The 22,791-nt window shown below is 46.1% G+C and overlaps 1 protein-coding gene across 3 annotated transcripts in view; it reads left to right on the plus strand.

Moving 5' to 3' along the window:
• rasa2 (RAS p21 protein activator 2) overlaps window positions 1–22,182 on the plus strand; it is a 59,548-nt gene extending 37,366 nt beyond the window's left edge. For all 3 annotated transcript variants that reach the window (XM_062551872.1, XM_062551873.1, XM_062551874.1), the window contains 11 exons: window positions 295–418; window positions 1,409–1,515; window positions 2,925–3,011; window positions 4,126–4,203; window positions 4,585–4,658; window positions 5,179–5,285; window positions 16,348–16,430; window positions 17,266–17,474; window positions 18,961–19,064; window positions 19,324–19,504; window positions 20,031–22,182. In XM_062551872.1, the coding sequence (XP_062407856.1) occupies window positions 295–418; window positions 1,409–1,515; window positions 2,925–3,011; window positions 4,126–4,203; window positions 4,585–4,658; window positions 5,179–5,285; window positions 16,348–16,430; window positions 17,266–17,474; window positions 18,961–19,064; window positions 19,324–19,504; window positions 20,031–20,061 (1,185 nt within the window). In that variant the 3' untranslated portion in view covers window positions 20,062–22,182. The remainder of the gene's footprint in view (window positions 1–294; window positions 419–1,408; window positions 1,516–2,924; window positions 3,012–4,125; window positions 4,204–4,584; window positions 4,659–5,178; window positions 5,286–16,347; window positions 16,431–17,265; window positions 17,475–18,960; window positions 19,065–19,323; window positions 19,505–20,030) is intronic.
• The last annotated feature ends 609 nt before the right edge of the window (window positions 22,183–22,791 follow it).

Raw genomic sequence — 22,791 nt, forward strand, 5'->3', positions numbered from 1 at the left:
CCCCGTGTATGAACCTCTTAGCTGAATAAATTTAGCAAAATCAATGAATAAGCCACTGCTAATAGTTGGGAAATTACACTACTCAACATGTTAACTAGTAGCAGGACCATTCGAGTCTAGTTCCTCGGCGACTAATTCAGATGGCCAAGTTTGTGATCTGTTGTGCGTCTTTCTGTTTACATGAGATTGCAGTGGCTGAACCCCAAACCCCACAACTGCAGGTTATTGCCTTGCATGGCAACCACTATTTTGTAAATATAGTTTGTATGTGTGTGTGTGTGTGTGTGTGTGTAGGAGAATCTCCAGGGTTATGTCCAGAAGGTCTTCTCCTCCATCACCCAGTCTAGTGCCAGCTGCCCGCCGTTAATGTGTGACGTCTTCAGGTCCCTCCGGCAGATGGCATCCAAACGCTTCCCTGGTGAGTTGCATGAGTACATGCACACCCGCAAACACACACACACACTCGTAGACATAAGGGTGTTTGTTATATCTAATAGTACTTGAAAAATTCTCCACACACACACCTAGATATAACCAGGAATTAGAAACGGTTCAGAGAACGAAAGCGGAAACCATAAATAAACAAAATGCATGTTGGATGAACGTAATCAAAAAACGGGAACAAAACTATTTTCACTTGTTCCAGAGTGAAAAACGCTATTTTCAATTTCAGATTACCGGTTAAAAGCGGGATTTATCATTCTAATGAACTATTCTTTGAATATTTTTCAAACGTCCGCAGGCTTCGGAAGTTACCTGGCCACACAGAGTTCCCCACACGATCTAATGTTATACAGGCCAATTGGCTACTTTCGAATCTCGCCCCACGCCTGGATTCAGGCACTGTGCTTGTCAGCAGCTAGCCTTGATATCTAATCCATTTCAGCTTCACGGCTGCTCAGCTGAAAAAAGTTTTGTGCCAACGGCCATAAATCAATTTGTAAAGGCAGTGTCATTTGAAATTATGCTATTAACCGTTCTTCTGTAACATTCTAACGTTCTAGAATAACTTCACACACACACACACACACACACACACACACACACACACACACACACACACACACGCACAACATTAACATGAGAATCCATGTAAACATGCTTTTGATCAGCACTGAAGCATGGGAAATGTGTACTGTATTGTGGGTAGGTTCACCACTAGATGGAGCCAGTCTTATGGTTGATGCATCTCCTGCACCATGAGACATTATTGTTTATAAATGGGTTCAACTGACTCTCTCTCTCTCTCTCTCTCCCTCTCTCTCTCTCTCTCTCTGTGTCTCTCTCTCTCTCTCTCTCTCTCTCTCTCTCTCTCTCTCTCCCTCTCCCTCTCCTCTCTCTCTCTCTCTCTCTCTCTCTCTCTCTCTCTCTCTCTCTCTCTCTCTCTCTCTCTCTCTCTTCGTCTCAGCGGACCCTCATGTCCAGTACTCGGCGGTCAGTAGCTTCGTGTTCCTGCGGTTCTTCGCCGTGGCTGTTCTCACTCCACACACGTTTCAGCTGCGGCCTCATCACCCCGTGAGTCCACACACACCTCCCTTCCACCCCACACCTCTCAGCCTCTGGCTGTAGCAGTATTACGCACGCGCGCGCGTGTGTGTGTGTGTGTGTGTGTGTGTGTGTGTGTGTGTGTGTGTGTGTGTGTGTGTGTGTGTGTGTGTGTGTGTGTGTGTGTGTGTGTGTGTGTGTGTGTGTGTGTGTGTGTGTGTGTGTGTGTCTGTGTGTATGTCTGTGTCTGTGTCTGTGTGTCTGTGTGTCTGTGTGTGTGTGTGTGTGTGTGCACTAATGCAGTAAACAATTCTGCAGTATACGCTCATGCTGTCTATGTGACTCGTTGCATGGTGTTACTGTTATGAGAGAAATGAGATTAGGCTTTATTTCATGGGCCCTCATGTTCATGGCCCCAGAGTGTAGCACCGCACTGTAGCTGCCTGGTGACTCTAGCTGTTGGCTGCAGCAACTCGAGCCCGTTGGTTTTAATGGTCTTTGGTATTAATTGCCCTCAATGGTGCCTTCCAGGCAGCCGCTGCCTTCAAGGCACTACTCCCCTCAGTTTAGGGGTAGGATGAGGGTTGAGGGGGTTAAGGTTAGGCATAGGGTAAAGGTAGTGCCTTTTAGGCTGTGCTGCCTGGAAGGTGCTGTTGGGGGCAAAAAAAACACCATTGAGCTGGTTTCGGTATTTTAATTTTTGTTTTCGTGACCTCTAGAAACAGAGATCTATGGTGGAATTCTTCTTTAACTGAGGTCTGGCAGAACAAAAGCATGAATTATACCACTGCTTGGTTCAATCTCTCACTGTGATGTGCTCTTTAGGATCTATATTTGCACAACATATTCACTCTACTATGAAGTAGCTCCAGGTTTCTGGAAGTTATTATCGAGTAGTGCCAGAAAATGTTGTGTTTCTCAAAACCCTAGAATATGTCCTAAAGCACCTTGTTTAGTCTACTTGCTAAATACTTTTAGATTACTCTCATGGAAAGCAGGGAACATTTAAGTTTGAGGAGATAAATTCTAAATCAGATCATTTTGCGGTGCTTTAGTCAGGACATGACACAAACCGATGAAGTTTACTAAAATAATTGGCAATTAGTTGAATAGTCAACAGCTAATTGATTGATAGATCAACTTCTGCAGCCGTTGTGGTCAGGGTGATCTAAACATCATCCTTGCGAGTGTCAGTCAGCTGTTTCCGCAACGGTCTTGTGACCGTGAAAATCTGAACTGGACTAACTGGCCACTAAGTGGAGCACAGTTTCATGTGGTGATGAGCATGAGAATGAGAAGCAGGCGCGCTCCTCAGTAGTGAGTGAGTGGTGCCTCAGATAGATGACCTGTGTATGTGTGTGTGTGTGTGTGTGTGTGTGTGTGTGTGTGTGTGTGTGTGTGTGTGTGTGTGTTTGATTCATTGTGTTGTCCGTCCTCAGGATCCTGAGATATCCCGCACACTGACCCTCATCTCCAAGACCATACAGACACTGGGCAGCTGGGGCAGCCTGTCAAAAACCAAGCTGGTGAGAGGACATCCCACACACACGCGTCGCGCAGGCACGCACGCACACACACGCACGCACGTACACACACACACACATAGGCACACATACACATACACACACATGCACATACACACACACATTGGCATACAGTATACACCCATGCACACTCACACGCGCACACACACACACACACACACACACACACACACACACACACACACACACACACTCACACTCACACATACACATACACATACACACACATGCACATACACACACACATTGGCATACAGTATACCCCCATGCACACTCACGCACACACACACACATACACACACACACATACATACATACACCCCCTCAAACAGACATTGATTGTTTATTTAGATTGACAAGTAGGATACACATTGTGACAGGATTTGCCAATCTAGTTTAAAAGGAGTTTTCCCACAGCAGCAAGAGCATAATGTGCACATCAGGATCAGATGCACTATCCACTACAGGCAGAGAGGCCAGCCAAGCACATAAACAAACACGCATGGATGTAGACACACTGACACATTCCCACTCACACACAGATGTGCGTGCAAACACACATACAGATCCACATGGACTTAAATAGAAATGAATGTGTTTAGAAAAAAGATGATTTTACTTAGTCACACACTATTTGCCACACTGCTATCGTTGGCGACCACAGAACGGTATGCATGCACTTGGCACGTACAGTATGTTCAGTTCACATATGCACACACAAGTGCAACAAATACTAAAAACACACACACACACTCACACACACACATGCATGGAAACAAACACAAATAACCCTGATTGTTTGTTGCTGGCAGTCTGAGCAGTCATCTATCATGACATGTCTCCTGTTGCAAAAAGGCCGGCCGGCTGTTGCGGGAGATTGGGAGAGATGGCGACCTCAAAGGCTTGGAAGCCCTCCACGCCAGCTCACACAGGGTGCTCTCCTCCGTCGGCCTGGCTCACTCACTCATGTGCTCTCTCTCTCTCTCTCTCTCTCTCTCTCTCTCTCTCTCTCTCTCTCTCTCTCTCTCTCTCTCTCCCTCTCTTTTCTCTCTCTCACTCTCCTTTTTTTTCTCTCTCTCTCTCTCTCCCTCTATAGTCGAGCTTCAAGGAGACCTACATGTATGACTTCTTCAAATCATTCCAAGAAGATCAGTGTATAGAGAAAGTGAAAAAGGTAGAACTGCTTTTTATGTTTGTTTGGTTTTTTTGCCATTATTTATCTGCATTACACACAGTAAAGCCCTTTGCCTTGCCTTGCCTTGCCTTGCCTTTCCTTGCCTTGACTTGCCATGCACATATGATAGAAATAGAAATAATCTAGCCTGGCTATCACCAGACCAAGCTCAATCTTTTAAGATTGAACATTAGTCTGGGAAGTCTGCTCTGTATTTCCTACTGCACAAGAGAGACAATAAAAGTACTTACTTACTTACTTACAATCACAAGAGGCGGGCATACAATCATCAAATGACTGCACACATTTGGATAGTCTTTCAACCCAATCAGTCTAGAGATAACCTTGATCTTGACGCAGTGTCTTCCCCTGTGTGTGCAGTTCTTAGATGACATCTCCTCCAATGTGAGCAAAGAGTCCAGTGGGCTGGAGGATTCGCTGGTCCTTAAGGAGGGGTAAGTGGATCAGGGGTTAGGCCTTAGAAGCCAGCCACCGCACATTAGTAACGCTATTCATTACGCTACAAACAGAGGTGACTTCAAATTTGCGAACATACTGTAGACGAAGGTTTGCAAACAGTTTTCCGTTAGCCTTGATTTTGTACCGAATGTTTGTAAACATGCGCAAACAGTCTGAGGGGGGTGCAGTAGTTCTCCGCGAACACACAGTGGAACTGGACGTGAGTTTGATGAAGGCAACAATGCTGTTACAGTTAGAATGGAATGTTAGCACCAAATTATTCAAATTTAACCGCGAACGTTCGCCACTGTTTGCCAAATTTGAATGCACTTCCGGTTAGAGATCGCTTTAGGAATAACTGTACAACTGTGTGTGTGTGTGTGTGTGTGTGTGTGTGTGTGTGTGTGTGTGTGTGTGTGTGTGTGTGTGTGTGTGTGTGTGTGTGTGTGTGTGTGTGTGTGTGTGTGTGTGTGTGTGTGTGTGTGTGTGTGTGTGTGTGTGTGTGTGTGTGTTTAGGGAAGTGCACAAGCGAGCACAGGGAAGGAAGCGGCTCGGAAAGAAGAACTTCAAGAAGCGCTGGCTCCGCGTGACCAACCGGGAGCTGTCCTATCACAAGCATCGAGGTAAGGCAACCTCCCGCCCACCTCACTCCCAGACATCCAATCAAATTGCTCTCTGGTGCTCCGTCACCATGACACTGCATACGACACTGGCCTCCAGAGTTCAAATGGGAATTTAGAACAGTCGTCACGGCTACTATGCTGCTCACTCAAGGAAACATAATGGACAGAACACATCAGTGCTGTGGTTGAGTTAAGGAGAGAGACAAAAAGAGAGAGACAGAAAGAGAGAGAGAGAGAGAGAGAGAGAGAGAGAGAGCGCTTAAGCAAACAACTCCTTCACCTAATACTGCTGGGAAAGTCTTTGCCTGATGGCATGTGTAGTCATTCAGCCATGTCTTTCTCAGTGTGGTCGATGGAGATGACCGGAACTGTAATGGGAACAAATGGAAGTGAAATAAAGACTAGAGAGAGAGAGAGAGAGAGAGAGAGAGAGAGAGAGAGAGAGAGAGAGAGATGAAAGATGAAAAGGGAGAAGCAGAGGACAGGCCAGCCCACGTTATTTACGATTATTAGCATAACCCCAGCCCCTGCATGGGCTGCACTCACTGTCAAGGCGTTAAGCCCAGCTGCGGTTCTGGGCCGCCATTCAGGCCGGCTGGCCCGGTAGTGATGACGGGCACTGCAGGCTATACTGGCAGACCGGATGGAAGCACGAACACACTCTCACACACAGATACACACACACACACACACTGTGGCTAGTAAGATGAGATGACTGACCTACCCCTGCTCCCACCTCCAGCAGAAACACACATACACACACACACAAACTTCCACTTTCACACCAGATGACTTTCATGTACATTCGAATGGGATATTGAGCCAAGATGGCCGCCGCTCCAGCCTCATTACGGCTCGTTATTGTCTAGTTAGCCTGCGTTGACCCCGGGGCTCCCCTCCAGTGTGCGGTCATGGTATGCTGGCTCCCAGGCGCCAAGGGCTCCATTACCTCTGATTCTCTCCCCTCTTTCCTCCTTTAATGTTTGCAACATGTGTTTTCCTCCTCTTGCCAGTGTTTATGCTCTCTCTCTCTCTCTCTTTCTCTCTCTCTCTCCATCTATCTCTTCTTCTTTCTTTTTTCTCCAACACTTTCTCTTGCTTTTCTCTTTTCGCTATCTCTGTTCTTTATTTTTTTTTTCTCTAACGCCTCTCGAGCTCTCTCTCACTCTCCCACCATTTCCCGTCTATTTATTTGTTTATTGATATGGTTTTCGTTTTTGCGAAAGGATTCTGGACTGGCCTCTGCTTATTTGACCCCTTGTATGGTGGACACAACACTTTAGAATGCAGCTGTGATTCCAGGAAAAATCAGTTTGAACGTCGTTGTGCCGAGTTCACACGAGATTACTGCGATGCTTTTCCAATTCTTCATTCTGTCTTATATCGGAACATATCTGTGTTTTTATTTCTACTGGATCATGTTATAGTGTTAACAGCAGTAGTCCATTTCAGTGTGTCTGTGTTTGTGTGTGTGTGTGTGTGTGTGTGTGTGTGTGTGTGTGTGTGTGTACAGTATGTGTTGAATGTGTTCAAGTAGTGAAAGCTCTGCTTACACAATGTGTGTGTATCGGTGTGTGTGTGTGTGTGTGTGTGTGTGTGTGTGTGAGAGAGAGAGAGAGACTGCATCATGTTCTCAAGTGATGAAAGTTCTGCTTACAGAGAGTGTACAGAATAAGTGTATGTGTGTGTGTGTGTGTGTGTGTGTGTGTGTGTGTGTGTGTGTGTGTGTGTGTGTGTGTGTGTGTGTGTGTGTGTGTGTGTGTGTGTGTGTGTGTTCATGCTTCTGCTGTGTTTTATGCATTCTGCTTCTGCCATATGCACGTACAAGTGTATATGAGTGTGTGTGTGTGAGTGTGTGTGTTTTTACAGTCTCTGTGGGTGAGCGTCTCCGTTAAGTTAATGAGGGACTGGGCTGAGCTGCAGCGCTTTGCCAGAGACCTGCACACCAGATTGCCGCCAGCCCCAAACACAGTGATGGGGCACCAGGACAAACCCAATCCTGAGAGAGAGGGAGGGAGAGAGAGGGAGAGAGAGAGAGAGAAGAATGGAGAGATGGGGTAGAGAGAGAGATGGGGGAGGGGGAGATAGACAAAACAACCTAGACACCCCGACTGTCACACACAGTGATGAAGTGCTGGGCCAAGCCCAATCCCGGCCAGAGATGGAAAAAGAGTGAGAGACACACAAGCACTTGATATAGAACGAAAGAGAGAGAGAGAGAGAGAGAGAGAGAGAGAGAGAGATGGATGGAGAGGGTGGAATCGAGGATAGAGTAATCAGCCTTCAGGCTTGTTGCACAAGTATGCTTTCATGGTAGGAATCCTTCCCCTTTACTCCTCCCAGCCGCACCTGCTGGTTGTTGTGGTCAGCGCCACGTTCCCGGTGACTAGCCTCTCTCTTATCGTATCCCCCTGAATCACCCGGACGACGGCGTAGCCTTTCTTCTCTCTGCGTTTAGGGCTCATTTCTCTCGAACGCTGTCGACGCGGTCGTCCCGTCGGGGGGAGATGGATGGAGCTCGGGGTAAGAGTTGAAAGGGATTACTCACTCGCGGCTGTCCTCCGAGGGTCTGTTTCGGGTTAGGCTGCTGTTTAAAACGCGAGGAGGCAGGGGGGCTGCTATCTGTCGAGGCCAGATAGGGTGAGTGTTGATATTGGTTGTTGTTTTTATTTCCAGAGAAGGGCCTGAACATGGTTTGAATAAAAGAAATAGCAACTAGGGCTAGCAACAGCAGGGTCTCCTATCAGGCCGCTGGATGTTGCGCAGTTGTATGTTGACTATGTTGGGTTTGAGCTATAAAACGATAACAACGCCATCAATAACTCTGTTTCCACTGGGCCGCAATACCTGAGTGAGTGAGTGAGTTTTTCCCTTTTTCATCTCCCTTTGATTGTGCATGCAAGTTCAGGAATTCTCAAATAAAAAATAAATGGCTCTGCAAATGAAATCAGTATATCCATAAAAGCACGTCGGCCCCAATTCCACCACAAAGAAAATACACGGGAGGCTGAAGCCCAAACGGCCGGAGTTGAAAGGCTTCGACGGGAGACTGAAAGACTAACGCTTGTTAATGGCACTCGAGCCTGCCGAGGACAGGTTAGCGGCCAGCCCGCGTCCGAGGCTTACTGGAATGCTCAAGAACAACAACAAGAACAAGACATACATTTGTGTAGCGCTGCAATGAAAGAGGAATCCCACTTCAGCCCCCAGCAACATGTAGCACCCTCCCGGGTGATGCGCGGCACAGCGGCCAGTTTGGCATTAGCACGCTCACCACACACCAGCTTGAGGTGGGCAAATAGGGAATTAGAACACACCCAGTCCCACTTTGTAGGAACAGCAGTTGCAGAAGTAGTAGTATGCTAGTAGTACTAGTAGCAGTCGTAGTATGCTCGTGGTAGTAGTAGTAGTAATAGCAGTAGTAGTAGTAGTAGTAGTAGTAGTAGTAGCAGTAGTGGTATGCTAGCTGTAGTAGTACTAGTATCAGCCGTAGTATGCTAGTAGTAGTAGTAGTAGTAGTAGTAGTAGTATGCTAGCAGTAGTAGTAGTAGTTTTAGTAGTAGTGCAGTAATTTAAAAGAAACAAACCCGTATTAATACCATATGAACTGCCCCCCTGTGTATTAGCCTCATAGCTGAAGAAATGTTGCAGAGTCAATGTATAAGCCGCGGCTAATTGCGGTGTGTTATGGTGCTGCTGCTCCTCACACTAGTATTCATGAAGATGTTTGCTGTGTCCTGATCTGGAGCTGTTCTTGGCTCGCTCTGTGTGGTGACCCAGGCAGACCCTGGATGGATGAGGCTAGTCGACAGCCCCTGGAGATAACGTCCATCAACAGCCAGGGACCATAAACCACCAAACACTGACACTCGAAACCCAGCAAGAGAGTTTGGGGGGGGGGGGGGGGGGGGAGTGGTGGTGGAGGGGGTCCAGGAGAGGTGGAAAAAAAAAAAGATGCCGCAGGTGGTATCACCATGTGGAACGAGCTGTCTCTGACTGTCTGCAGCCTCCTGGACTTAGTTGCTTCCGACCACAACAGGTCGTCGACTCAGCTCGGCGCATCTTGCTCAGGCTGCAGTCCAGTCCGCAGTCCTCAGCTCCCTCAGCTCCCTTAGTGGACGAGGTCTGGCCCTCATCATGGTGGCTCTCTCCTCTCCTCTCCTCTCCTCTCCTCTCCTCTCCTCCTCCCCTCCCAGATCATGGGGGCCGCCAGCTCTACTGCTGCAGCACAGTCAGGGAGAGAGAGGGAGGGAGGGAGGAATCCTGGGCAGTGCTGCGGTTCTACAGTGTTGTGAAACAAACACACACACACACACATTCACACACATACACATTCACACACACAAACAACACATACATCTTTACTGCTCTCAGAAGCCAGGCCAAAACACACATGTGGTCATTTAAATGTACACACACACACACACACACACACACACACACACACACACACACGTGCTGCGCTTAAGGATTGGGGGGTCACATCAGACCACTCACCACACAAACAAACATACGTATAGACTCACTTTCAAGGCAGGTGTTTCAGTGAAAGCATGGTTTTACTAATTGTTTTTGGAGCATGTGCCTGTGTGTGTGTGTGTGTGTGTGTGTGTGTGTGTGTGTGTGTGTGTGTGTGTGTGTGTGTGTGTGTATGTGTGTGTGTGTGTGTGTGTGAGAGAGAGAGAGTGTGTGCATGCATGTGGGAGCCCAGACGAATAACCCTTGTGCCGCACTTAAAAGCAGCACTTGCGCTGTGATGCCCAGTCCCCCCCCCTGAAGGGCCTGTGTGGTCTGTGCTCTCGGCCAGACAACCTCAATTAGGTGCTTTGAGGAGAAACCGTGCAGAGAGAAAAGGGCCACGGCAACAGACTCACCGTATTTTCATAGTCGTTAAGGCTGGTTTTGAAGGCAATATATTTTAACGAATAGGGTATTTTTAGGTTTTGATTTCTATAATGTATGTCTTTGGACACTTCTTGTTTCGCGCTTTGACATTGAACATATTTGTAGACTCTGAAAGCATAAATGTTGACTTCATCCCACACACACACACACACACATACACACACACACACACACACACACACACACACACACACACACACACACACACACACACACACACACTACTAATATGACCAGTGTAGTCTATCCCACCTCCCCTACAGTTCTATTGAATAGCAGAAAGCAGACCATGGCTGCGTTTTGTCTCTGCTGGTCTAGGACAGTTGATCCTGCCTGCAGGGGTGTGTTCTCATCCTCTCCCTCTTCCTCTAGGGTGCTCATCCCTCACAGGTGTTGAGTGCTGTGTGTCTGAGTGACGTTATTGTGTAGGGGATGATCTCACAGGAAGTGCGTGATTAGTTGAGAGTGAGGGAATGTCTTGTCCGTGCGTCTCTCGGTCTGTCTCTCCGTCCGCCCCCACCCCGCCCGGTCTCCTGTGGGACACACACACACACCGACTGACCCAGAGCCATCGCTCGACAGCTTGCCGCCGTGACGACGTGAAGACATGAGAAGCGCACCACTTACCAGGAGAGGTCCCATGCTGAAGTGTGTGTGTGTGTGTGTGTGTGTGTGTGTGTGTGTGAATGAGCGAGTTTACCAGGAGAGGTCCCATGCTGAAGTGTGTGTGTGTGTGTGTGTGTGAGAGAGAGAGCGAGTGAGTGAGTTTAGTGAGTGAGTGAGTGAGTGAGTATGTGTGTGTATGTGCATACGTATGTGTTTCTGCTAAAAGAGTCACATTGTCTGAAAGCATACTCAACCCTAACCCTTGATTCCACCAAAGCTTTAAACATTTGGTCCACAAGGTTAATCTGTCCCTTCCCCTATAGCCGATTACTTAAGCAATATAGCACGAGTGGGAGTGGGTTGTTGCTGGATATTCCCACGGGTGTTGTTCGGCCGTAGCCTCGAGGCCGGAGGCCGAGTGGCGCAGGCAACAACACCCGTGGGAATATCCAGCAACAACCCACGACCACGAGTGCTATATTGCTTTTATACAACAATTCTACCACAAACTAAATCATCTGAAAACACCCGTTATTGTTTGAAAAATGTATATTTCGCCTTCGTTTTTAGTTAGTTCTACGCATCTAAAAATAGTTCCATCTTCAATAGACAGCGTCGCCACGTAACCAACGAACATTCCAGATCCCTCTCCAGCAGGTCGTTTACCTCGTTTCCTCCACAGTGGTTTTTTCGTGTCTTCGGTGAGAGTTACAATACAAGGATTCAAAGAGGTTCATTTGTCACATGACATTATTTAAGTGCAGTAGGCTAGCCTAATGTTGGAAACAGAGATTGATACAAAAATACAGATCGACGTGTTCGTTTATTTATTATAGACATTGATTTGGACGTTCCCTTGTATGGTGCATCCCTTGAGGTATCCCTTCTGCTCTCCATCAGAAGTTGTGGGGCATAGGCCTGTTCGTGTCTGATCGGGTAGGCTCATCCTGGGCATCTTTGCCGTTTGGTCGTGGTCTCCTAATATATGGCTCCAGCGCTTCCTGCTGTCCATTGAGGGTCGCCAGTAGCTTGCAAGGGAGCTCTCCGATCTAATATATAAAAAGAGAGAGAGACAATATGCTTACAAAAAAACAATGCTACAAAAAAATATTTGATTATTTATAGGCTACGTTCTACGCTTACCTGTGCCCACTCACTGCCATGATCTCCCTGGCTGCAAGACCTGCGTCGGACAGCTTCTGGATGGCTGTGGCCCGCAGGCTGTGGTTTGTGTAGCGAACCGATGTGCCTGCCTCCTGGCACAGCCGAGGAAGCATTTTACCCAGTTGATTGACGCCGAGGGGGGTTGATGTGAACCAGAATGGATCGGATGGTGAGAAGACCCTCTTTGGTTGCATATACAATGCTGTCGCATCTGGGGGGATCTTGCTCAGGTATTCGATCAGCGAGGCGACAGGGCAGAGTGGATTGCCTGGCTCCGCATACATCGCTCCCCGCAAGTTTTCTTTGGCCCTCTCCAACGGGTCTTTATGGTTTTTTGTGTCCTCGTTGAAAGCCAGTGTGAAATAAGGACAGCCGTTTTCATCCTGCTTCAAGTTGAACGAGTCAGGTTTCAGGTGTCTATTGCCCTCACTCCCCCTGCGACCGAAATGGAGCTGGATGTCGTACCACACCTTATTTAAAAGGGTTCTGGGGGTTGCTGGATGGAGTGCAGCAGAGCCTCTGAGGATGGCTTGGTCCGCCGATGATATTGGTGGGTGGTGTGTTGATGTGTCCCTTCCAGCCTTCCTCATTTGCTTGAGGACACCTTTGAACACATTATTGGCAGCTGTGAACTCGACGTCCTGCATCAGATTCCACATTCGTGAAAGGGGGGCCTCATTTATGTAGCGATTAAGCCCTGCCCGAAGTCCAGCATAGCTACTAATGCCATAGAGCTCACCTTTGGCTGTTCTTATGGTGGCGTACATCTCCCGCAATATAGCAGCGAAATTAGATTTACTGATGGCTTGTAAATTGACCTCTTTCATCCTGCCCGACAGCCAGGTGTTAAAGCAATTCACGGCCCACGAAGTCTGCTTCACGGTGTTAATTTCGTGCCGGCTCTTTTCAATGCAGTCCAGTTCCTCTGCGCTGACGGAGACGCACCTAGGCCTAGGTGCGCTCTCCTCCCGCTTGACGCTCTGCTCCTCCTCGTCATCCGACATTTCATAAATTAACTCGAAATTAATTTTACTTAAATCGATCTCCATTCTCTGTGCCTATCTCGTCGCCTATTTGTCGTGTTGTATTTTGTAATTTAACGGCAATCGCTCGTGTTAAAGCACTATAGAATCAATTGCATTGTTATAGCGGAGTGATTTATTATTAGCTGTGAAAAGTCCGAGTGGATTATCGTGGGATATTTCAACTCATGGAACGTCTCTCGGCCAATCAGAAACAAAGAAACAGCTTCTTAGAACCCAATTGTTGTATAACCTTCCATATGGTTAGTTAAGTCACAAAGGTGAACGGTTCCATTTAGTTTTTTGAGTATTTGACCCCAAAGATGAACAGTTATTTTAAAAGGATGAAACCCAACCTTTGGAACACTCCCTCCAGCAACAGAGAGAGAGACAGACAGAGAGAGAGACAGAGAGAGAGACAGAGAGAGAGACAGAAGCCGTTTACTGACTGCACAGATAGCCGGCGATGCACGGGCTTTTAGCCGGCTAGTCCCGATTGTACTCACTGATAGCCGGCTAATCGCCGAGGTGATTTACGCTGCCAATTGTCCTCCCCTGAGGGTACACATATTCCCGGGGCGACTGCAGTGAGCACGCGAGCCGGCTATGCGGCGGCTAACTGAGACATGGGCGGAGCTGTCAACAACGAGAGTTGTGCACACACTGCTGAAAGACTTAAAATCAGCTGACTGACTGTATGCTGAGCACAGCTGTCAGATCATCATCATACTGTTCACATATTAACACTGGTCCTTGTGGTCCATCTAGCACACTGTTCTTTCAAATGTCAATTAAATCGGCAAACATCTCAGCATTTATTTATTAATTGCTAACATATTGGGAAAACATAGCTATCCTGCTTTATCTACAGCCAGGATAAATTAGCTAGACCTTGGCTAGCTTGCTCAAATAACCATTGACAACGTATTTCGTTAAAGCATGTAGGCTAGGCCTATATCATACCCACCCTAAGGTTTAAGAAACATAACAACGTTGTCCAATTTTAGTTTAATGCATTTTTCTGAATTGGAGAGGTCTCCTTATGAGGGTAGGCTCTGCATTTTAAATGGCTAATCGCTAGTCGCGATTAGCATCGTTGGTTTAAACTTTGCAGAGCTGTTTTGTTGTTATCACAAAAATACTGATTGTAACTGCTGTTAGGAAGACAGTTTGGAACCTGGCAGACGTGAGGCAGTGAAAGGTATAATGCACAGTCCAAGCGGAATGAGTGGAGAGTTGATATTGTGATGAGGCAAGAATTACTCTGTTAGGAAATGTTTATTACCATGAGGAATGACATTACATGGAAGTGGCCTGTTTAAGATCCCCGTGGCTATATCCCACAACATGGGTGGCATCCCGTAACATAAACCCCTTATCCCACAACACATCAGCTGACTAGTCTAGTACACCTATATAATGCGTAACCGTCAACTATCTTATGACAACAGGCTGCTTAACCATCTTAGCCGTAGGCTACATTTCCCCCTTGCATGAACGTAACACAAGCATATCCGAGCCGCGCTACAATATTGTGTCACATCGAGCTAGCAAGTCTAGCTAGCCACAAACAACAGTGCATACCAGACTGTATAGAACAGGTGCATACTGCATAGGCTACTAATGACACTTTTTTACGGTCAGTGAATAGCACCGAGTGAAAATCAATGTTTGCTTTATATCTAGTGACAGTGGTGATGTCGTCAGTTTGGATAAGTAGAGTAAACTTAGTCAGAAGATCTAGAAATATCAAACGGAGGAGCAGAGAACTTGACAGAGAGCTGCACCGCTGTTTTGAGAAAGAATGACAGTAGTGTCACAAGACTTCGACGCCTATGTTGTTGTACGTCACTGTTCAACTTCACACCCAGTTTTTACATGTTTACGCCTACACCGAGGCGGCTTTGGAATATCGCGCCTCTTGTCCTCACTGACCTAGCCGGGGAATGGCCGGTTAAACCTAGCCGCGGATGAGGCGGCGTTCAGTCAGTTAACGGCTAGAGAGAGAGACAGAGAAAGAGGCAGAGAGTGGTGAGGATGATAAACTTGAGTGCGTGAGAATAGTGGATTTTTACAGAACAGTGATGACCAGAGGAACATTTTATTGCAGTATGTGTGTGTGTGTGTGTGTGTGTGTGTGTGTGTGTGTGTGTGTGTGTGTGTGTGTGTGTGTGTGTGTGTGTGTGTGTGTGTGTGTGTGTGTGTGTGTGTGTGTGTGTGTGTGTGTGTGTGTGTACATGCCTGTGTTTGTATGCGTGTGTGTTTGTGTGGTGGTGTGGACAGGCCGTAACCCAGTCTTCCCAGTGTGTTTTGGCCTGACTTGTGAGAACAGCAAAAGTGTCTGTGTGTGTGTGTGTGTGTGTGTGTGTGTGTGTGTGTGTGTGTGTGCGTGCCCTGGCTCACAAGTCCCAGAGAAAACAAGACTTGTTTACGCAAATTGCTGAGATCAGAGCGTAGAGATGCATGTCTTCACGGTTCACTGAATATTGGTAATGATATTTCCAGTAACACCATTTTAATAAACAAATTTATAAAACATTTTTTTTTTTTAAAAACACCATTTTAATTTGACAGTTAAAGAAGAGAGACAAACGCAAAAGGTTGCGTTTGGGACAGCATGTTCTGCTGAAAGATTTATCTACCACGGCAAAAAGGAGTAGCCTATACTTTGGAGACTCCTGTGCGCACAACCATATGACTATATGATAGTGATACTATATACGTTTCATGACGGTATTCACAGGACATTCACAGGACACAGAAGTGTTACACGCAGATGAGTGGCAAAATCTGTTCCATGTTTTAAAATGTGTGTGAATCTGTGTGTGAATCTGTGTGTGTGTGTGTGTGTGTGTGTGTGTGTGTGTGTGCGCACGCTTGTGCTTGTGTGTATATGTATGTTGGAGCAAATACACATGTATGCAAGCAAGTGTGTGAGCCTTGGTTTGAAGTGTGTGTGTGTGTGTGTGCGTGTGTGTGTGTTTTGGCCCTTCTGCTGTGAAAAGCTGAGCTATTGGTCTGAGAGAAGCATCATGTACAGAGAATGCACTCAGTAAACACGCAGTTGTTTGAGTTGGAGACGGACACTCGGCCCCATACAGAACAGGCTGTCAGATGAGGTCAAAGTTCAAGGGGTTAAGGGTCGCCGTCTGGTGCAAGCACATGACTAATAAAAAGGCCATCTAGGGTAAATGGACGCTGTGGGGAATCCCATTCTTACACAGGCCATAAGCAAAGTCAGGTCATAAGCAAACATTCACACACTCCCGCTTACATACAATAACACACGCACACACACATACACACACATATTCACACACACAGACACCCACACACACACTCAAGCTGGGTTTTGTGTGTTACAGGGAAGGAGGCCTTGTTTGTGATCTCTGTCAAGAGCATCCTGGGAGTGGAGAAGGTGGACGAGAGTGCCTTCAACCGCAAAAATGTAAGACATACAAACAGACGTGCACACACCCACACCCACACACACCCACACACACGCACACACACACATCCCCCCACACACACACATTGAGAAGAACATTGAAATGAAAAACAAACTAGCCAAGCACAGATGGAAGGCAGGATGTTGGCCCAGGAAGGGTCTAACACTGATGGTTGCAACATGAATATCAATATGATGTTAGCCTGCATGTCTCCCTGTCAATTCACTCACTTATCAACTTCATGGAGAAGGCACACAGTCTGACCCACTACGCAGATGACGCAATTCTGTCACCAAGACCAGCGCTATGGCCAGTCCTTTCTGCCCCGAAATCTGGCTGACTGCACAGGATCTTCTGTATCGACTGCACATGTGCACCCATGTTTTGATGCCCTGGCTCACAAGTCCCAGAGAAAACAAGACTTGTTTACGCAAATTTGCTGAGATCAGAGCGTAGAGATGCATGTCTTCACGGTTCACTGAATATTGGTAATGATATTTCCAGTAACACCATTTTAATTTGACAGTTTAAGGAGAGAGACAAACGCAAAAGGTTGCGTTTGGGACAGCATGTTCTGCTGAAAGATTTATCTACCACTTTGGAGACTCCTGTGCGCACAACCATATGACTATATGATAGTGATACTATATACGTTTCATGACGGTATTCACAGGACATTCACAGGACACAGAAGTGTTACATACAGATGAGTGGCAAAATCTGTTCCATGTTTTAAAATGTGTGTGAATCTGTGTGTGTGTGTGTGTGTGTGAATCTGTGTGTGTGTGTGTGTGTGTGTGTGTGCGTGCGCGCGTGTGTGTGCGTGCGTCTCAGATGTTCCAGGTGATCCACTCGGAGAAGCCTCTGTACGTGCAGGCAGGTAACTGCGTGGAGGCGAGCGAGTGGATCGAGGTGCTGAGCCAGGTGAGCCGCTGCAACCCGGAGCGCCTGAGCACCTACCACCCCTCGGCCTACGTCACCGGCACCTGGCTCTGCTGCCGCGCCCCCTACGAGACCCAGCCCGGCTGCAAGCCCTGCACCATGTGAGTTTGGCACACACACACACACACACACACACACACACAAAGGTGATTTCACAAAGGGATCACACAAAGGGAAAAAAATATACTTTTATATTTTAGGTTTAGATCAGGTGAGGAAGGGGTCCATGTCATGATTCTGTCATCTTTAAGGCCTTTGCTGGCTAGTAGCCACACAGTGGAGTACTTGGGTGCATGTGATGGGGCGTTCTCCTGCATACAAATCATGGCCTTCTTTAATGATGTAGACTTTTTCCTCCACCACTGCTTGATGAAAGTATCTTCTAAAAACTGGCGGTAAGGTTTGGGAGTTGATTTTAAGTCTTCGACCCAATAAGGTCCAACGAGATCATCCTTAGTAATAGCAGCCCATATAACAGTACCTCTCCTCCACCTTGCTGGTGTCAGACTCGAAGTGGAGCTCCGTGCCCATTAGTGATCCATCTGGTCCGTCAAGAGTCACTTCCATCTCATCAGCCCATGAAACCTTTGAAAAACCTGTCTTCAGATATTTCTTAGGCCAGTTTGGACGTTTCAACCCCTCTGAAAAACCCTGGAAATCCAGAGTTCTCAGGAGAGCACAAGTTGAATTGTGTCCGCAAGATACTCTGGCAATGAGCAAGGATGCACGTTACTTATCAGGAATCTGTGGTAATCGAAAAAGGAGTGGCCAAGCTAAACTGATGACGACTGTCATCTACTTTCGTTTTTGGTCGAAGTGTTATCCAATTGCGTCAAAGTCCAGAATCAGTCAGAGTAAACATTGGTCGTAGTGTTATTCAATTGCGTGCAGTGAGATTTTCAAATGCATGCTTGGTGCCGCCCCTCGAGTTAGGCCATTTTCATTATTCGTGGCCAGACCCTTAATCTGAAAGATTCCAGGGTCTGGTTTACTCTCTGAAAGGCATTTGAATTCTTTTTTTTTTTTTTTTCCTTCTAATTTTCAGAATCTGTTAAATCTCCTTTTGGGCCCATTTTGTCTGATGTAAAGACGCTGGCTAATAATTATGCACACTGCCACACCCTCCCTCATAACAAAAATACACACCACCTGATAATGTTTAAATCCAATTAGCGTTCAAGTTTATATAGCTTGGAGTTGGAAACTATGCATGAAAATGACGATAGGGTCAAAATACTCACTTGCCTAATAACTGCACGCAGTGTATATACACATACAGACACACAAAAACACACACATAAACACACACACACACGTGTATATATAATCTCATGAAATACTCATATGCCAAGTCTACACTAAGTGCAGTAGTGTTGCAGGAGCAGATGTTGGCACGAGCGTAAAACCGCTGGCACGTCTTGTGACAGGACCTTCTCATGCCAGCATTGCACCAACAGTGTTAGAGCTCAAATAGCTCATTTAACACATGGGCCTGTCGTGTGATGCTGCCCAGTCGAACTGGTCTGTGTGTCGGCAGTGGAACCATATAGTCTCCTAACCAGGCTACCTCTGTCTGTCGTGTGGCAGGAGCATGCCGGTCAACATCCAGCTGGACATCGACTGTGACCGCGAGACAGAGCGGATCTTCTCCATGCTCACCGCCAACATGCCCAAGCTGCAGAAGATGGAAGGCAAGCAGCTCTTTTATTATCTCTCCCTCATATTCTTCTCTTTCTTTCTCTTTCTTTCTTTCTCTCTCTCTCTCTCTTTCTCTTTTCTGTATCGCTTTCTCTGTCTTTCACCTCCTCTCATCACATTTTGAAGAGGCATTATAATACTCATGCTTTGTGTGTGTGTGTGTGCGTGTGTGCGTGTGTGCGTGTGTGTGTGTGTGTGTGTGTGTGTGTGTGCGTGTGTGTGTGTGTGTGTGTGTTTCCTCCTCTCCTCCAGACGCCTGTGCCAGTCTGTCTGTGTACCTGGGTCAGCAGAAGGAGCAGGAGGAGTACTCGCTCTTCACCATCCAGGACCCCAAGGAGACGTTCGGCACCATCCAGCTCATCCGCACCGTGCTGGAGGAGCTGCAGGCCCACCACGAGACACACGGGGCCCTCGCGGATGAGCCCGGCTCCATGTAAGATACACACACACACACAGCACACACATCCATGCACACACACACACACACACACACACATACGAAAATAGACACTCCATCACACATACTGTACACACATGCGCGCTAAGACATACACACACACACACACACACACACACACAAACGCATACACATATACACACTTCCTCACACATATACACACACACACACTCACACACATATTCATACTTCCTCACACATACACACACACGCACACAGACATGTGCGCACACACACACACACACTGGTAGGTGACTGGTGGTAACTGGTGGTTGTCAGATACCCTACTGCTGTCAAGCTAACACCCAGGTTACTGTGCCAAGTATGACTATAACACAACTCTACATATATCTATATGTAACAAAAGGATTTAACAAACAAATAGTCATTTATATCTGCATTTTATTGAACAACCCACAGTACTTTATGGTATGTGTAAAAACTTAATTCTCAGTGGAACAGGGACACCCTATGACGTGTTTTGTGTGTGTTGACATTCCAGGGAGAACCCTATTGTGGGGAAGACGTCCTAACGGTGTCTGTGGACAGGGAAAGAGAACACGGGAGCTGAGACCCCCACACCAGCAGGGGGCGCTGCTCGTCCACACACAGACGAGGTGGAGTCGCAACAAGGGACGAGAGTGAGGACCGCAGCACCTCACCGATCTTGCCTCACCTGCCCCCCACCCCCCACACACTCCACAATGCCAAGTCTTGGCCAATCAATGGAGGTTGTGTTGATCAGCTGACCTGTCATCATCCTATCACCAATCAAGGGCTTGGGTTTGGTTGATGATTTTTTTTTTTTTTTTTTCTATTATTTTTCCTTCCCATTTTAAGACAATTGAACAAGCTAAAATGTTTCCCACTAGTGCCTCGATCCAGCTATCAATGGCCAACTCTCTTATGAGAGAATGTTCTCCTGCAGGGGAGAGCTGAGCCTGTTGGTTTTGGACACATTCTTATGTGCTGTGAACATGCAGGAGAGAAAAGAAAAAGAAAAAAGTGACACATCACTCGGTCAGTCAGTCTGTGTGATGAAGGCTGCTAAATCTCAACTGTTTTTTTGTTTTTTTTTTAATTATATTATTATTATTATTAATTTTTTCTTCAGTTTGTCTCTTGGAAAAATCTCACCTTCTGAGCAATCATCGAGACCTCAGCTCTCCGGTCACCTCTCCTTCAGGGCCTTGATATCTCGGGTACTGCACTCAGAGAGAACACTCCTCCATATCGGCCATTCCTCTGTCTCTGTACACTCCCTCTTTCTTCTCTACGCTCTACTTCTCTGTTGTCTATCTATCTATTATCTATCTATCTATCCATGTCTATTCACTTTCTCTCTCTCTATTCTCTTTCTTTTCTCTCTCTCTTTCTACTCTCTCTCTCTCTCTCTTTCTATTCTCTCTCTCTCTGTGAGGATGCCGTTGATCTGCCTTAAGTTCTGGTTGGATGTATTCCCCTGTTCTAGCCTCCTCTGGCTTAGGGAATTATGCTCAAGCACTTTAGACATTTGGAAAGTTCCAGATGAAATCATTTAGATACGTGGTATCAACCTGCTCCCCCTACGGATCAGTTTTAATGATCATCAGTCGCTTGTGTAAGTCTTGTATATTGACATTTGTACGTCTGTAGATTTCTTCTTTTTTTTGTTTTGTTTTTTTTAAAGATTGAAATAGTAGCTATTTTTCTTATGCCAAAGATGACCATTTCCTAGGGTTGACAACTTGAGATTTTTAAAGTGTATTTTAAATACCGACATTCTGAAGAAAAAAAAAGGAATATTATCCATATCCAGTGGAGTGATGCATTTTTGCATTTGTTTGTATAGTCCTTTTATCCCATAACATATTTTTTTGGTTCAAAAGAGCGAGCTGAGTCATACATCTGGCCTTCATGTTCTAATCATGTCAAATCAAATCATTTGTTTGTTGTTTGTTTGTTTGGTTGGTTGGTTTATTAAATAATGGCTTCAAAGGTTTCTTCTACACTCCCTTTTACACAGGTAAATAAATAAATAAATAAATAAATAATAAGGTGCGCTGTGAGGACAGCATGTGACAGTACTCTGGTAGACAGTACTATGACGTCACACATTTTTATTGTTCTGATTGGTCCCCAGGTCTGTCTGCCCTGCACCTTCACCTTCTGCATGGAAACTCAACTGAGATCGGACAATTTTTGGGGGAATCAAACCCAAATTGGCATTTAAAACATTTGAAATCTAGTGACTTTGCCACTAGAAAAATGTGTTTGTTTCCTTATTCAGTTTTGCTTTCACACACTTTGATCATTTCATCCGCACCCATCGACTGGTCTGGTTATGCTGTTGATGAGTGGCAGAAATACAGTTTGTTTTGATAAGTTTGTTTTTGTGGAATAAGACGTACCACACCGTAGCACAGGGTAATGTTGCTTGAGGCAGAAAAAAAAGTCTGGTCCATCATCTATTTCTGTGTGCTTCTTCATTGTATTTAATGTGTTTTTTTGTTTTGTTTTGTTTTGTTTGTTTGTTTGTCTGTTTAGATGTCTTTTTTTTTCTTTCCTTTTTAGCAGACCTGTATGTTTTAACACACACTGTGAGCTGATCACTTTGTAAAACGTGTTACTTTGATGGTACCTTTTTTTAAGTGAATAAATAATTTTAACACTCACTCCTGGACGTCAGTAGTCCTTCCTCTCATGTCATACCCCCTCAGTACTCAGTACTCAGTACTGTGATTTGAAAAAGTTGAGGTGATTTAAAGGGGAGCTATGCAGGTTTGCCGATTTCTTCGCTGGTTTCAGTTTCGCTCTTCGTTTTCGCTTGTTTTACGCTTGTAGGTTTCTCTGCAGAGCTTCCCCTGCAGCTTTAGCGTGTATATTTTACAACACTCCTCAGTTGGTAAGTCTTTCTTCTCATGAGCATGATCGCGAGGCTGGAGACTTTCTGTGGCCCGGTGGCACAAACTTGCCAGTGTGTTTTTTTTCGCTCACAAGTGGTTGGGGGAAGCGACACAGCCATCATTCAACCCGAAATAAGTTAAATAACCATTCCAGTGACTCCAAAGCTGATCAGTTAAGGCAAATTAAGCTAAAAAGCTAAGTTCACCTTTAATTTTCCCCTTTATTTGTTTCTGTGTCAAGTTCTCACATGGGTGTCAACAACGCTTACCTCAGAACTGCAGTTTGATGAGGTGTGTCTGTGTGTGTGTGTGTGTGTGTGTGTGTGTGTGTGTGCGCACACATGTATCCACAAACTGAAACGGTTTCCATATCATAAA

This window comes from Sardina pilchardus, chromosome 13 (genome assembly GCF_963854185.1).
Source record: "Sardina pilchardus chromosome 13, fSarPil1.1, whole genome shotgun sequence".
Taxonomy (NCBI): Eukaryota; Metazoa; Chordata; class Actinopteri; order Clupeiformes; family Clupeidae; genus Sardina; species Sardina pilchardus.